General features: G+C 41.7%; 1 protein-coding gene and 1 pseudogene across 1 annotated transcript; both read right to left on the bottom strand.

The window, feature by feature from the left end:
* Window positions 1–213: 213 nt before the first annotated feature.
* Window positions 214–10,637, bottom strand: LOC106728060 (endogenous retrovirus group S71 member 1 Env polyprotein-like). Its single transcript, XM_014548924.1, has 2 exons — window positions 9,048–10,637; window positions 214–315 (listed from the first exon to the last, which is right to left on the bottom strand). The coding sequence occupies exons 1-2, from the start codon at window positions 10,635–10,637 to the stop codon at window positions 214–216; spliced, it is 1,692 nt and encodes a 563-aa protein (XP_014404410.1).
* Window positions 10,638–11,608: 971 nt separating this feature from the next.
* Window positions 11,609–13,955, bottom strand: LOC102243218 (annotated as a pseudogene).
* Window positions 13,956–14,584: the final 629 nt, after the last annotated feature.

Here is a 14,584-nt window from a genome sequence, read left to right as displayed (position 1 = left end):
TTAACATTTATCTCTTAAAAGTGTCATGTTTTCTTTTTTTGTCACTTAGTTTATCTGTAAGAATATCTGTGAGGTGTGTGTGTAACATCTAAGTAAATTAATTTGACAAAAGGCTTTGGAAGTAGCTAAACGAAGCTAAAAACAGCATCAAGGCTGTGTTCCTTAGGGGTCTCGTGGATCAAATGGGTTATCCAGTTGAAGAGCAAAGCCGTCTTAATGTTGTCCCAGCTGTCTCCAAAATTCGATTAGCTTTTCCAAATGGGTAATTTCCACAGTCAATTTAAACCAGGTCTTCTTAAACAAGGTGACAGGATCCTTTAACGAGTGAAAAAAACAACAACACATTGTCTGAACAACTGGAAACCATAGATTAGAGGAAGCTTACAACCTTCTATAAACTTCAGCAACTTTATGGAATTTCAGCTTTTCAGAAGTTTTAACTCATTTAAATTTTGTAGAAGCAATGATTTGTATTTTTTAAAAATTGCATTCATTTCTTTATCAAAAGTAAAAATTTAGGACTTGGGCAGCTTGTCTTCATTTCTTTTCCTAATAACAAACGTACTAAATCGGAAGAAGGAGATGCATCGTGAGTGATTAAGAATTCATAAAAACGCTCTGGTGATGGTCCCTCTCTGAACCAATCACCTCAGGACCATCTTGACTCTGTTTCCCATCCACTCACACTGCCAGTGGTTCTCAACCTTCTGGCCCTTTAAATACAGTTCCTCATGTTGTGACCCAACCATCAAATTATTTTCGTTGCTACTTCATAACTGTAATGTTGCTACTGTTATGAATTGTAATGTAAATATCTGATATGCAGGATGGTCTTAGGCGACCCCTGTGAAAGGGTCGTTCGACCGCCAAAGGGGTCGCGACCCACAGGTTGAGAACCGCTGGTTTAGACTAAGAGACATACTCCTCACTTGCCCTACTCAGCCCACACATCCTAAATGTTAAGTTATGGAGATTCAGGAAAAGCACCAGAAGGGTATGTGGTATTTCTGTGTCAGCTGAGACAAAAGCATTTGACACCTCCCGTCAGATGCCATTGACTCAGGCGTTCTAGGCTGCCTTCAATAATGGGATGTGAAGGCAACAGTAAAAGCTAGGTGGGGGGGAAAGCCAAGTTTTACAAATCCACAATTACAAAAGAATTTGAACCTGTCAAAACACCTTTCCAACTTTCTCATAACCTGCTTCCTAAGTTATGATCCCAGAGGAAAATCAGCTAGAGAGACTCGTTCTGCTGTTCCTGGTTTGTAGAGGGGTGCAGGTAATCAGGGCCTGGCAATTGATATCGCTCCATATTATGTACAGTGCAGCACTTGTATAATTTATTTCTTCATACATATTTCATTATTATTAATCATCATAAGTAAGTTGCATCTTTTAATGACAAAGGAGTTGAAGAAATAGGCTGTGTCAGTGTGTGACAGTGCTGCACAGTCATCATTAGGGGGATTTATTATTTCGGAAAAAAGCAAATTAAAAGACTCAGCCCAGTAGTCAAAAGCACAATTTAGGGTTTATTGTGTAAAAAATGAAATAAAGTGGAAAGAGTTCTTCTGAAACTGTTTAACATAACATGCAATTCAAACAACCTTCTCTCCCAGGCCTTCGGTGCATTCATGCTAGGACAGCAAAGTTCTCTGCCCAAATTAGTCCTTTAAAGCTTCATCGTTTAAGCACAACATGAATATGTTGGCCATAGGAATTCGCAGAAGCATCAGACACTGAGCTCAGTATCTCTCCTTCAAATAGCAGGATTCTGGTAAGACTCCTTTTACTCCCTTCAGAGGCAATTAATGATTTTGAATATACCTGGGGATTATTAATTCTGAAAGTGACCTCCAAGCTGCATGTCACATTTCACTTTAGTCTGGTTAAAAAAAAAGAGAGAGGGGTTGGGGGGAGATTTTTAAATGCAGGCAATTTTTATTTTAATATTTTTTGCCTGCGAACTGTTCTAGCATCCTTTGGCAAAGAAATAAAATTTTTCAGTCTAGGGAGCTTAAATGTATTATATGAATATTACATTTTTCCTTCAATTCAAATGTTTCAAACAGGAAAAAAATGAAATAGAGAGAGCTCAAAGAGCCTGTGCCAGACAGGGCGGTTTGGTTCTCTGGCACATACCTGGAGAGATGGCCCATGGAAAGGGCCAGGGCACTCTTTCCAAGGCTGCTGTAGGATCACTGGCTCCATCCCGCAAGCTCGGGTACTTTTGATTTCTGGTTCGGGTCATAATTGAAGAAGGGACAGAATATATCAGCAGTTTTGTAAGGTGACTTCAAACTCTTCAAAAAAATTGCCCTCTCACTTAAAATTTAAATATGTATTTCTTACTGGACTGTATAATAGGGTTTACTCTAAACCAATGTTCCCAATCCTGACTGCACATTAGAATACCTCAGGGCCCTTTTCCAACAGAAGAAATGTCCAGTCCCGCCCAGTATCTGATTTTAATTGATCTGAGATGAGGCTCAGAAACTTTTCAAAAGCTTTCTGGATGATTCTAATGTGCAAGCTAGGGTTGAGAACAATTTCTCTAAAACCTTAGAATAAGGATGGAAATTATTGTGGTTATTTTTTCAAGTGTATTTCATGTTATAGCTTAGGAGAGTGAAGAAGGGCATTCATTGACATTATATTGCAACATCTTGATTCTTAGTGTAGAAAGCTTTGAGAAATGATTTGTTTACATTTTTTCCATATTCTCTTCCTTTTTAGGTGTTTTATTTTATTTTTCCCTGTCTCGCCAACACACGCACACATGCACATACACACACAGGCATTTACAAACACTTCTGGTGTCATAATTGCACTTTAAAAAAACTAAGAATATATTATCTATGAAAGTGCCTGTTAGTTCTTTCACAATAACCCAAAACTTCATTCTTTCTTTTGCTCCTTTTATTCTTTCTTCACCAAACAAATATTTTTACAGTATCATGTAATTAATTAATTCAGAGATGGGGAAAAATTTCCCATTATATGACAAGAGGAGATGGCAATTGGACACTTTTAAAAACAATACTGACACAATATTGATATACCAGCCTGGAATTAAACAAGAAGTGGAGGTAAATATCAAAACAAAAAAAAATATTTATTCCCCTAAGTAATGTTACTGATTGTAATGAACTTGGGTACTATTTTTGCTTAAATTATTTTGTCAATTTAATATATTTTTGAGCAAATTAAATGATCAGAAGTAATCTTATTAACCAAAGTAAAGAATGAGATGATGTGTGGTTTATATTGGAGGAAAAAATGAATTTTCTAGATTTGTAGAGAAGGAAAGCCCCTTGTAAATCATCAAGTTTATTTGCCTTCACTTTACAAATAAGAAAATTGAAGCCAAAAGAATTATCAGTTTTTATCATGATTTCTTTGCGTATATTAAGAGCAAAAGCAATTGGCTTCTCTAACAAAAGTGAAGTTTACAAGTTAGAGAGATTTACATTTAAATAATTTGTTTTATTCTGAGTGCAAATTAAAGAATATCCGAATGGCTCTGTCACTAAATATTATATATACTACTATGATTAATTTTATATTTAATAAGGAAAATTAAATATCGATATTTGAGAATGTTAATATCAACAAAATTAAAAGTACTTGAAAATGTCTTACAGCCCATGTTGTGTGAAAGCGTTTCTATGTAATTACCTGGAACTCTGCACCTAGTAATAGAGAAAAGGTAAGTGCCTGTGATTGGTCCCTATTTTACATACTGAGACTATCACAACACATTTGATCTGGAAATGGGTTTATAGTAATAAATACTTTCATCAAAATGTATCCTATTAATAAAAGCCTATGTGGTCATCACGCCTTCATGCCGTGATGCCCTCACACCACAACAAGCGATCACCAGGGGGCTGCGTGCACAGCAGGGCCTGCTGCTCCGGGCAGCGAGTCCTGGGGGTCCCGTGGCTCCATGCGGCATGGAGGCAGGATCCCCGGCTCTGGCCTGCCTCTTTGGGGCAATCATCATGGGGCTCCCACACTGTGAGAGGGCACAGGCGAGGCTGGGGGACCTCCCTCCCTCTGAGTGCACAAATTTCATGCACCAGGCCTCTAGTACGAAAATGAGTATTTGATTTAAAATTTATAATGATAAAATGAATTTAATCACAAACATGTTATAAATAGATTCTATTTTCTAACAAATACTAAAATTAAAAAAGGGATGTTTGATATATGATCATATTCTGATTTTTCCCCTGTCATTAATACTAAATGCTCAAGAGTTTGGCACTATAGTTCATCCTCCAATTAAACATTTTCATGTTCAAATGACAGAAACTTCAATATATTGTTACCATAGTGAACATTATTTAAAATATTTTTTTTTTCAGTTGATCAGCATATCGAGGTTCTCCCTCCAGGATCTCCAGCCAAGTTCTGTCTAGGTTCTCTTGCCATGTTCTCTCTAGGTTCTCCAGCCAGGTTCTCCAGGTTCTCTAGCCAGGTTCTGTTTAGGATCTTTTGCCATGTTCTCTCACTAGGTTCTGTCTCTAGGTTCTGTCTAGGATCTCCAGCCAAGTCCTGTCTCTAGGTTCTGTTTCTAGGTTCTGTCTCTCTGGGTTCTGTGTCTAAAATATTTTTAAGAACTATGCATATCTAGGCAGAAGCTTTTATTCAACACCATGAATAAAAGATATACTCCTGTTTGCCAGTGAGATTTGGGGAAAGAAGATTAAAACTGCTAAAATACCTTGTTCCTTGAATACGTAGCTCAAGACTAGAATATAGCTAGAAATACTTAACAGACCCTACTAAGATGGTCTTTATCTGGGAGAACTAAATAAGACATCTAGATAAGGTTAAAATTTTCCCCCGACTCTGCGACACAAATACCGAAATATTTTAAGTAATTCTACATTTAACTGGTGACTGGCACCTACTCGAACATGAATTATTTATTTGGGTGTACAAACAGAACTGGAGCTTTTGAAAGTCCTTTGGATTTTCAAATGATGTAGAAATGGCTCAGTATTCTTGCCTCATTTTGGTTTGGAACAGAAACTTGGGCCTTTCTGAATACACCCAGCAGCCCAAGAGAAGGCTCACATGAGCCTGGCTTCTGGGAGGAATTGCAACCGAGTCATAAAAAATGGGCTTTGGGATTCTACAGATCTGAATCTTGGTTTGAACCCTAATTTCTTTATTAATAAGTTTTAAGATATTGGCTAAATTGTTCAATCTCGCTTAGCTTCAGTTTTCTCATCTGTTAAATAGTAACTATAACATCTAATTTAAAAGGATTTTTTAAGGGTAAAATAAGATCATCTTATGTAGAGAGCTTCACATAGCACCAGTCATGTAGTAACTACACAATGACTTCACTCCTTCAACAAGTGCTTCTATGGATCAGTAGGGTAGTCTACAGAATTTGTAGGAACCCAATGAAAAATGAAAATGTGGGCTCCCTTGTTCAAAAAGCAGGAAAAAAAATCCCATTAAAGGTATAAAATATAGAGCCTTTTTTTCCTTCAGTGATCTCTTTTTTGACATATCTCAGATTTCATTTTTGTTTTTCCAAATTATTGTTCTAAGTAAGAAAAATTAAAATTTTTAATTATCAGCATGAATTTTACCATTCATCCTTATGTAGTGCAATATCAACTTTAAATGAAAATGTAAGGACATTTTATGCATATCTGGATTCACCAAAATTAACAATTTGTATATCACAGCTTGTACATGCATATCCAGGGTGGGGCAAAAATAGGTTTACAGTTGTGAGTATGCAAAACACAGTTTATTCTTGTATTATTATTAATTATTGTGTTATTTTCCATATGAACAAGTATAACCTACTTTTGCCCCACTCTGTATGTATTTTGTTCTTACAGAAGAAATACTGCACAAAACTCACTCAAACTTATATTTTACTTGTTTTCTATTTAAATTTTATGTTGTTGACGCTATTGCAGGTGTCTGGTATTTTCCATTCCTTTGCCCGCCTCCACCCAGCCCCTTCCACCCTTCCCTTCGTCCTCCCCACACCATTATCCATATCCATGGGGTATGCATATATGTCCTTGAGCTAAACCCTTCACCTTCTTTTATCCAGTCTCTCCCACTCCCCTCCCCTCTGACATTTGTCAGTCTATCCCAGGTATCCATGCCTCTGGTTCTATTTTGTTCGTCTGTTTGTTTTGTTCATTAGATTCCACACATTAGTGAGATCATATGGTATTTGCATTGCTCTGACTGGCTTATTTCATTTAGCATAATACTCTCCAGGTCCATCTGTGCTGTTGCAAAGAATAAGACTCTTTATTTTTTATAGCTGCATAGTATTCCATTGTGAAATGTACCACAGTTTTTTATCCACTCATCTACTGATGGACACTTGGGCTGTTTCCAGATCTTGGCTATAGTAATAACACTGTTATGAACATAGATGTGCATATATTTTTTTCTGATTGGTGTTTTGAGGTCCTTAGGATAGTTTCATTTTTAATTTTTTGAGGAAACTCCATACTGTAATCCACAGTGGCTAGACCAGTCTGCATTCCCAATAACAGTGTACTAGGGTTCCCTTTCCCCACATCCTCTCTGGTACTTTCTGTTTATTGATTTGTTAATAGGAGCCATTCTGGCAGGTGTGAGGTGACACCTCTTTGCAGTTTTAAATTGCATCTCCCTGATGACCTTGATAATTTTTTCATATGTCAATTGGCCATCTCTCATTGTCTTTAATTTTGCTATTTTAATTATGATGTGTCTTGGTGTGAGTCTCTTTAGGTTCATCTTGATTGGAACTCTCTGTGTTTCCTGAACTTGTATGATTTTTCCTTCACCAGTTTAGGGAAGTCTTCTATCATTATTTCTTCAAACAGGTTTTCTATACCTTGCTCATTTTTTTCTTCTTCTGATACCCCTATGATGCAAATATTGTTACATTTCATGTTCTCCCAAAATTCCCCTAAACTCTCCTCATTTATTTTTTTATTCTTTTTTTCTTTCTGTTCTCTCATTGGAGTTTTTTCTACCTTCTCTTCCAGATCACTGATAAATACCTCTGCTTCATCCAGCTTGCTTTTAATTCCTTTTAGTGTATTCTTGATGTCAGATTTGCTATTCTTCATTTCCAACTGGTTATTATTCATAGTTTATATGTCTCTTTTCATGCTGATGTTATTCTCACTAAATTTCTTGTATTTTCCTTTAAGGTCCTTAAAGTTCTCACCAAGTTCCATGAGCATTCTTATAACCATTACTCTGAACTGTACATCTGATAAATTGTTTGCTTCCATTTCATTTAGCTCTTTTTTTTTTGAAATTCTTCCTTTTCTTTTATTTGTGTTTTTTTTCTTTGTCTTCCCTTTTAGCTGTCACTTTGTGTTTGTTTCTGCATATTAGATAGAATGTCTATGACTCCCAGTCTTTGTGGGGTGGCCGTATGTAGTAAGTGTCCTGTGTAAACCAGTGGTCTCATCAATTTGTTCTCCTGAGCTCAATGCTTTAGGAATGTCCCTTGTGTGGGTTATTTTGGCCCTCTTGTTCTAATAGGGTCTTGATTGTTGTTGTCTCTTTCATGGGTGGGCTCTCCCCTCAGGCTCACTTAACCCTGACCATGTGTGCGCTGTTCTGCAGTTGCTGACAGAACAAAACCAAAGAGGAAACAAAACAAAAATCTACAAAATACCCCAACAACAACATCAACAAAAATAACCACAAAGAGAAAGAGAAAAGAGAACAAGAATAATATAAGAAAAGAAAAAAGGACAAAAAAGGGGAAGAATAAAGAATATGAAAGCAAAGACAGAAGGGGAAAAAATAAAGAATAGGAAATTAAAAGTGGTATAAAAAAAAGAGGAAGGAGCTCAGCCAGTGTGGCTCAGTGATTGAGCATTGACCCATGAACCAGAAGGTCAGGGTTCAATTCCCGCTCAGGGCACATGCCTGGGTTGCAGGCTCAATCCCCAGTATGAGGCATGCAGGAGGCATGGGGCATTCTCTCTCATCATTGATGTTCCTATTTCTTGCTCCCTCTCCCTTCCTTTCAGAAATCAATAAAAACTTAAAAAAAAAAAGAGGAAGGAAAAAAAAACTTGAAGAGGAAAAAAGAAGAGAAAGAAGAAAGAACAGAAATTAAGCAAAGATAAGAAAGGAAAAAAACAAAATAAGAAAAGGAAGGAATAAAATGAGAGATAGAAAAAAGAAAATAACAAAGTAATAAAAAAGAAAATAATGAAAAATAAAAAGCAAAGTGAAGTTCTTGACAGAGTTTAGTGCCTTTGTTGTATTGTACCCCAAGAGTGACACACAGGACACAAAATCAAATCCAAGAGTCTTTTATCAATAAAGCTGGCGACTATAAGGGAGATGCGACTCCAAATCTCGCAGTGCTCAATCAAAGCAACAGGATGCTTAAATAGGCAAAATCACACCTTTATTCACCATTGGAATGTGGAATTAGTTTGCGAAAGCAATCGCTACAGAAGCTAAATTGAGCAAAGTTAGTTATCTTTAACAATTATCTATAGTCTCGGTTCCTGGAACTGGAACTGGAGCCATTGAGTCAATGGAAAACAATTATTATGGTCTCAGTACTCAGGCACAGGAGAATAGTGTTTGTTGAGACTCAGCGGCACCTGGGCTGATGACTCTGTCCAGGGCGTATTTTTATGGCCCCTCGGGCATGGGGAGTATTCTTATTGTTCAAGCAAACAATTACAGAAGCCAGAATAGCAAAATTAAAGTTAAACAGTAATTTTACCCTAAATGGATGGGGGCTGATTTTATTTATGCGAGTCAAATCATGGACTCATCTTCATTAGTGAGATGATTGTACTGCCCTCTAACTACTAGTAAATTTACAGAGTTAATTATTTTCGATATAGTTTTCTGAGGCAGTTTACCAGGCAAGGTCCAATGGTTAGAGCTAGGAACAATAGGGCAAGGGGTCCTGCTGCTGCGGACAAGAAAGTAGTCAACCTGGGGGACCAATTAAACATACTTTGGAACCAAGTTTCTGATTGTTTTCTTTTTCTTTCTCTCTCCTCTAAGTTTTGCTTTACTAGGTCCAAGCTTTCTCGTATTATTCCCGAATTATTGGCATAAAAACAGCAAGTTTCTCCAAGAGCCATGCATAATCCTCCTTGATTCATGAAGAGAAGGTCCAGTCCTCGTCTATTCTGTAATACCACTTCTGCTAAGGAGTCTAACTGTGTCTCTAAATGGGAAATGGAGCTCTGGAGGTGTCTGATGTCTATATCCACCTGTCCACTTAGTTCCTTTAAGTTTATATCCCCTTTGATTAGAGCCGAAGCCCCAACAGCAGTTGATCCTACAACACCCAGGCTTAATAGGAGGGGCACTAAGACAGGAGCCCTTTTGTATCGGTTTGGTGAAAGGCCCGAGTAGATGTGGGCTCTCCCTTCATTCCCATTGTATATGAAAACCTGTGGGAGGATATAGACTAGGACACAGAGAAGGGGCTCCTTGTCTTCCTTAAATAGTTCTGAGGAAGCACACTTGGTTAGGCCATTTGTGCAAGCAAACCAGGTCTGCTCGGGTGCTTGGTAATAGGTAGTGAAGCTACTATTTCCCCAGTGGGTTTGATTACAGGAATCCGCATAGGGGGACTGTTGGAGGGGAAAGTTTGGCGAGAGCAGACAGGTCCCCTGTCCCTGAAGATCCCCCAAGGTTAGTTTAGGCTGATCCCAAGAACAATTATTTGGCCCCCGGAGTCGGGGGATGTCCTGGGAAATTCCCACACCTACGTAATAGGGTGGTCTGGGGTCTAAACATAACCAACAGTCCTTCCCGATCGTGGGCTGGGAAGTATTAATAAAATGGTGTACAGCCCCCAACATCGCAAGAAGGGAGTGTTCCTGGGAAGGGCTGAGAGGTAGGGACAGGGCCCTTGATTTGGTTTCAGGACTGGGTAAGGCCTGGGGTGGTTTAACGGGTATGGGCAGGGCCACGTCTGATGGCAGACCTATAGGCTTCATGGGCTCCGATTTGGCTCTCCTCTGGATTGTGAAGAGAGCTCCGGGGTCTACACCGGTGGCATAGATTCTTATTCCCCAGGTCCTTCTTGTTGACCAATAGAAATCCCCTCCGCTGGTGACATTTATTTCTACTGGGTTACAGGCTTCTATTTTACAAGGGAAAGAGGGGCCAGCGAGGAGCTTCTGGAAGCTTATATGAGGGTCCCTATTTTTCTGATCTCCCGAGATAGTGGAGATAGTCTCACAGCCCCAGGAAGGGCAATAAAATGCCCCTGAGTCTAGGCACCCAGTACCAACCTTCCCAGAGCCAGGGCAAATATAGATTCCCATTGTCTGTAATCTTCTTTCGTGGCCTACTGTGCCGCAAACCCCCTGAGGCCCCCCTGATGCCCGGGGGGCTAGTTGAAAGGATGGGGGTTCAGGTGGGACCCCCCCTCCTAGCAGGGAACACAGATCAAAGATAAAGGCTACTTGTTTCCTTTCCTCTACAGTGGTGTGAGCGATTACTTTCCCCGTGACCCCATTTTGGAGTTCCCAGTCCCATAGTCTTGGTTTATGGGGATTCCCACTTGCACAGAACAGGAAAAAGGTTAGGACTTTGATACCCGCGAAAGTCTTATCTTTAAGGGGTCCAAGGTGGTGTCGGCGGTCCATTCTGCTCCTGCTGCCTTCAGCTGGGAGTGGTGTAGCCAGGTCTGGACACCGTCTACTTTAACAGCCGTGGGCGTGCTCAGGATTAACAGTGTAGGGTCCCTTCCAAGTTGGCGTGAGTCCTTGGGCAGTGAACTTTAGCCACACTGAGTCCCCCGGCTGGAAGGGATGTACAGGGTCCGAGGTGGGCACTGGCAGGGCGCCTCAAACAAGCTTATGGGTAGCCTCTGGGTATGCTGTAGAGCCTGTAGGGACTTGAGCAAAGAATGATTATGAATTTCAGCTTTTAATTCCTTCCTGACCTTGGGAAGGATGGGGAGAGGCCTTCCATATATGATTTCAAATGGGGAGAACCCCTTTGGTATGGGGTATAACTGGCCCATAAGGGCGAAGGGAAGCAGGTTGATCCAGTTTTCACCAGTTTCTAAGACAAATTTAGTTAGAGTCCTTTTCAGAGTTCTATTCATACGTTCTACCTGCTCTGAACTCTGTGGCTGGTATGCACAATAAAGTTTCCAATCTATGCTTAAGACTCCAGCTATACTTTGAGACACTTTTGCTACAAAGGCAGGGCCGTTATCTGATCCTATAATTACTGGCAGCCCAAATCTAGGTATAATTTCTTGGAGTAACTTTTTAACTACTATAGAGGCAGCTTCTGTCCTGGTGGGGTAGGCCTCAACCCAACCTGAGAAAGTGTCTATAAAAACTAGGAGGTATCTATACCCTGATGCTGGCATCTTGATCTCTGTGAAATCTACCTCCCAATGTTCTCATGGAGAGTTTCCCTGGGCCCGAATTCCCAGGGGGACTCTCTTGCCTTGCTTGGCATTAATCTGTGCACAAATAGTACATCTAGTGACTATACTTTTAATTATTTTATCTAAACCTGGTACATAGTACCTGCCTTGCAAAAGTTCAGAAGTCTTGGTGACACCTAGGTGGGTAGCCTGGTGCAACTGGGTAGCTAAAGTTCAACCTAGAGCCTCTGGGACCAACAGTCTGTCATCTGGTAGAGTCCACCAACCACTTGGCCCTCTGGTAGCTTGCTTCTGTTCTGCCAACTCCTCTTCTTGTTTGGTGTATGAGGGGGTTTGTGGTAGGTCCAGGTCCAGTAACATCACCAATACTTGCAAAAGCCCCACTGGTTTTTGGGTGGCTTTCCTGGCAGCCTGGTCTGCAGCTCGCTTTCCTCGAGCCTCTACTGTTTCTCCTTTCTGATGTCCTTTGCAATGTACTATTGCCACTGCTTTGGGAAGCCAGATGGCCTCTAATAAAGCTAAGATTTCTTCCTTATTTTTAATGTCCTTTCCAGCTGAAGTTAGTAACCCTCTTTTCCAGTAGATGGCACTATATATGTGTGCTGTGGCGAAGGCATACCGGCTGTCAGTATAAATGGCGACAGACTTCCCCTTTGCCCATCAGAGGGCCTGAATTAAGGCCAGAAGTTCAGCTTTCTGTGCTGAAGTGCCCCTACTTAAGGATTGTGACCAAATGGTGTGGTCCAGAGTGACTACTGCTGCCCTCGCATACGGGATTCCATCCTGCACATAGCTGCTCCCGTCTGTAAACAGTACCTCATCTAGTGATGACAGCGAGACGTCTGTTAAATCTGGGCAAGCCACTTGAACTGCATCTATTACCTCTATGCAGTCACGGATAGGTTCCTCCGGGTCATCATCTGGGAGTAGGCTGGCAGGGTTGATGGCCAGTGTCTTATGGAATCAGATGCGGGGCTGGTCCAGGAGGAGAGCCTGAAACTGGGTGACTCTGGTATTTGACATCCATCATTCTGGAGCTCCTTGGAGGAGGACTTCAACAGCATGGGGTGCTGTCAGGGCTATCTCTTGACACAGAGTAAGCTTGTCTGCCTCCTTTACCAGTAGTGCCGTGGCGGCCACTGCCCGGAGACATGCAGGCCATCCTGATGCCACGGGGTCTAGTCTCTTAGACAGATAGGCCACAGGTCTCTTCTGGGGACCTAGGGTTTTGGTGAGAACCCCCTTTGCAATGCCTCTTACCTCACTGACGTAGAGGTGGAAGGGCTTCGTGACATCCGGTAAGGCCAAAGTGGGTGCTGAGACGAAAGCCTTTTTTAGTCCCTCAAAGGCTTGTTGTTCAACTTCTGTCCAGTCCAATGGCAGCGTTCCCCCAGTGCTTGAGTATAGAGGTTTAGCAATCTCTGAGAATCCCGGTATCCATAGGCGGCAGTATCCAACCGCTCCTGGGAACTCTCAAACCTGTTTCTTGGTTGTAGGCATGGGGATTTTCAAGATTGTCTCTATTTGACTGAGGGAAAGGGTCCGTCTGCCTTTGATAATGTGGCTCATTGGCAACTTTCCTCAGTATCTGCAGCAAGTATAAGGTCATCTACACACTGGAGCAGGGTACACTCTGGATGCTCCTGTCTGAATGTAAGTAGATCCGAGCTTAAGGCTTCATCAAACAGGGTGGGAGAGTTTTTGAAACCCTGGTCCAGGTTAGTTGTTTTGAAAATCCTCCCTCCGGGTCATTCCACTCGAACGCAAAAATGGGCTGACTAACTGGGGCCAGGGGTATACTGAAGAAAGCATCCTTTATTCCTAAGACCTTGTAGAACTGACGCTCTGGAGGCAGAAGACTTAGCAGAGTGTAAGGGTTCTGGACAGTGGGGTGTATAGTCTCAACCCTTTTATTTATCTCCCTTAGGTCTTGTACCAGTCTGTAGTCTCTAGTTCCAGGTTTCAGAACTGACAGCAAGGGGGTGTTCCAAGAAGATTGGCAAGGGATTAGAATTCCTGCCTCCCCAAACCGGCAAATGTGTTTAGCAATTCCTTTTTTAGCTTTAAGGCCCATGGGGTACTGCCTTACTCGAGCTGGAGTGGCGGTTGCTAGCGGTTGGACCACTACCGGAGCTTGATGGCTCACGAACTCCAGAGGGTTGTTTTCTGCCAAGACTGTGGGGAAGAGTCGCTGTAACTCCTCCAAGTAGGCAGAGGGCTCATGCTCCTCATCGGGGGCTGCCTTGGCCTTTTCTTGTAAAAGGTATTCCTCTAAGAGAGGACAAGTTAAGAGAATACAGGTAGGGGAAGAAGAGACCGGACCTTGGGTCCCTGGATCCACGGTGAGGCGTGCTTCGTTTCCCTCGAAGGAGATGGTGACTTGTAGTTTCTGCAGGAGGTCTCGTCTGAGAAGGGGGTATTGGCACTCCGGCATGACCAGAAACGAATGTGTTACCGTATTCTTTCCGAGGTCTACAGTCCTTTTTGATGTCCAAGGGAAGAGGGCAGTCTGTCTGGTGGCTCCCTGAACCGAAGTCTTCCTGGAGGTTGTGGGTCCCATCGGCTCTGTCAGGACTGAATAGGCTGCCCCAGTGTCTACCAAGAAACCAACTGATTTTCCCCCTACTTGCAAGGTTACCCTGGGCTCCCGGGGGCTCAATGGGAAGGAGCCCCGACCCTGTCAATCTTCTTCCAAATTTAAGACCTGCAGAGTTTGTGTGCCCCTTTGGCCCTCCTTCGCTAGTCTGCTGGGACATTCTCTCTTCCAGTGCCCCTCTTTCTTAACATAGGCACATTGATTCTTCCCTAGCTGTTGCCTGCCTTTCTTTTCCTTCTTCCTTTCCCCTTTTGCTGTGGGGCCTGTCTCTCATAGTGCTGCTACCACTACCTTTTCAATTCTTTTGTCCTGCTTCTCCTCCGGGGTGTCTCTATTGTTAAAGACTTTCCGAGCTACCTCCACCAACTGTGACAGATTCATTCCTTCAAATCCTTCTAGTTTTTGGAGTTTCTTCCTAATATTGGCAGCCGACTGAGCTACAAAGGCCACATTGATAGCCCGCTGGTTTTCTGGAGACCCTGGATCAATAGGAGTGTAAACTCGGTAGGCTTCACACAGAAGCTCCAAAAAAGATGTGGGTGACTCTTGAGGTCCCTGAATAATTTCAGTAAGCTTAGGCAGATTGGTAGGTT

Source organism: Myotis brandtii, unplaced genomic scaffold (genome assembly GCF_000412655.1).
Source record: "Myotis brandtii unplaced genomic scaffold, ASM41265v1 scaffold529, whole genome shotgun sequence".
Classification (NCBI taxonomy): domain Eukaryota; kingdom Metazoa; phylum Chordata; class Mammalia; order Chiroptera; family Vespertilionidae; genus Myotis; species Myotis brandtii.
Note: the sequence above shows the minus strand (reverse complement) of the source record. Positions and strands in the feature narration are given on the sequence as shown.